This window comes from Volvox carteri (genome assembly GCF_000143455.1).
Source record: "Volvox carteri f. nagariensis unplaced genomic scaffold VOLCAscaffold_32, whole genome shotgun sequence".
Taxonomy (NCBI): Eukaryota; Viridiplantae; Chlorophyta; class Chlorophyceae; order Chlamydomonadales; family Volvocaceae; genus Volvox; species Volvox carteri.
The window spans coordinates 808,884-810,472 of NW_003307575.1; the positions used below are offsets into that span (position 1 = coordinate 808,884).

Here is a 1,589-nt window from a genome sequence, read left to right on the forward strand (position 1 = left end):
CCACACACATGTTTCCCCCCCCCCCACTCCACCTGAAAGCCCGGCTCCTCACACACGCAAACGCCCATTGAAACCAGCTCGGTACGTCTGAGGGGAGAGGAGAGGAGTGTTGTGGGAGCGTTAGGGGGTGTGGGGGTGTGGGGTGTGGGGCTTGGAAAACACATTTACCCAACCCCACACATTCTCCCACACACACACACACACACCCACAAACCCACAAACCCCCCCCACCCGCCCACACCTCCTACAACACACCGGGCGCCAGGGGCTCCATGAACATGGGGAAGAGCGACGACAGACGAGCCTGAGGTGGAGGCGGAGGTGGAGGCAAATAGCAGTGTTGTGTGTAGTGTGTGTGTATCTGATGAGGTGCGGCACCATGCATTTATCTCCACAAGTGCCTTTACATGTACATGGGTGTGCATGTATGTATATATGTATGTATGTATGTATGTATGTATGTATGGGTACCTAAAAGAGGATACAGACCAACTGCACGCCGGTTTACAAACCGTTGACCGCAGCTACTCCTACCCCCCATCAGCACCACCACAGCCACCTCCAACACACATTACTACTACTACTACTACTACTACTACTACTACTACTACTACTACTACTACTACTACTACTACTATTACCAGTACTGCCACTATATTACAAAATAAAATATTAATGGAATGAAGATAAAACTTTTTGCGTCCTAAACAAGACCGTCCGCCAGTACTTCCTAAGACAGCAGAACCGTACGATTACAGGTACATCATCACGCATGGTACGCACAAAGATACGGAAACACTCACACATATATTCACATGCATTCACGTATGCTGAAAACAGACACACACACAGACACACACACAGACACACACACACAGACACACAAACAGACGCACACACAGACAGACACACAGACATACACACGGCTACCTGTTGCGCCCTGGCGGCATTGGCGATATCCGCATGCTGCAGTTCCGCTAGACGCGGGCCCTCCCAGCACATGGGCAGTGTCAGGAGCTCCGGGGCAGGGAGCAGCGCATCACAATAGACCTGCCAGAACTCCCCACCATCACCTGGGAGGATGACGTCAACCCAACCAGACCGAGGTGGTTGGTGGTTGGCGGTTAGCCCCGGGTTTGTCGGTTAGAATGTGAATATATGATTATATGTGTGACTGTGTGTGCATGTGTTTGAAAGCTCCGTTGTGGACCATGAGCGGGTATATGCAGGGTGCAACCATCGCCACTACCACCACCACCACCACAACTGCCAGCAGCAGCAGCAGTAGCAGCAGCAGAAGCGGCAGCAACAGACAAACGGTTCTTGGGGGAGGTAGGTGCCTAGCAGCAGACCCCTACTTACCACAATTACCACAAGCTTATTCCCAACCCCCTTTTTCACCCTAAAAGCTCACCCCCACCAACCACCACCCCACGGGCTCTTACCCACGCACCCGCGAGTCCGTCTAGCAATGCTAGAGCCTGCAGTACATCCCAGGGCAGCGGGTCAGCGCTACTGCTGCTGCTGGCTGTAGCAGCTCCTCGCAGCCTGAGGGTTAATTCCGGGTAGGGGCAAGGAGGCCGGGGCAT

At 53.3% G+C, this 1,589-nt stretch overlaps 1 protein-coding gene across 1 annotated transcript in view; it reads right to left on the reverse strand.

Moving 5' to 3' along the window:
• The window catches only part of VOLCADRAFT_121106 (uncharacterized protein), a gene marked incomplete at both ends in the record, with an annotated part of 6,906 nt that extends 5,317 nt beyond the window's left edge, over positions 1-1,589 (reverse strand). The window contains 4 exons of the mRNA XM_002952835.1: positions 33-87; positions 256-304; positions 931-1,073; positions 1,454-1,589. Coding sequence (XP_002952881.1) covers positions 33-87; positions 256-304; positions 931-1,073; positions 1,454-1,589 — 383 coding nt within the window. The remainder of the gene's footprint in view (positions 1-32; positions 88-255; positions 305-930; positions 1,074-1,453) is intronic.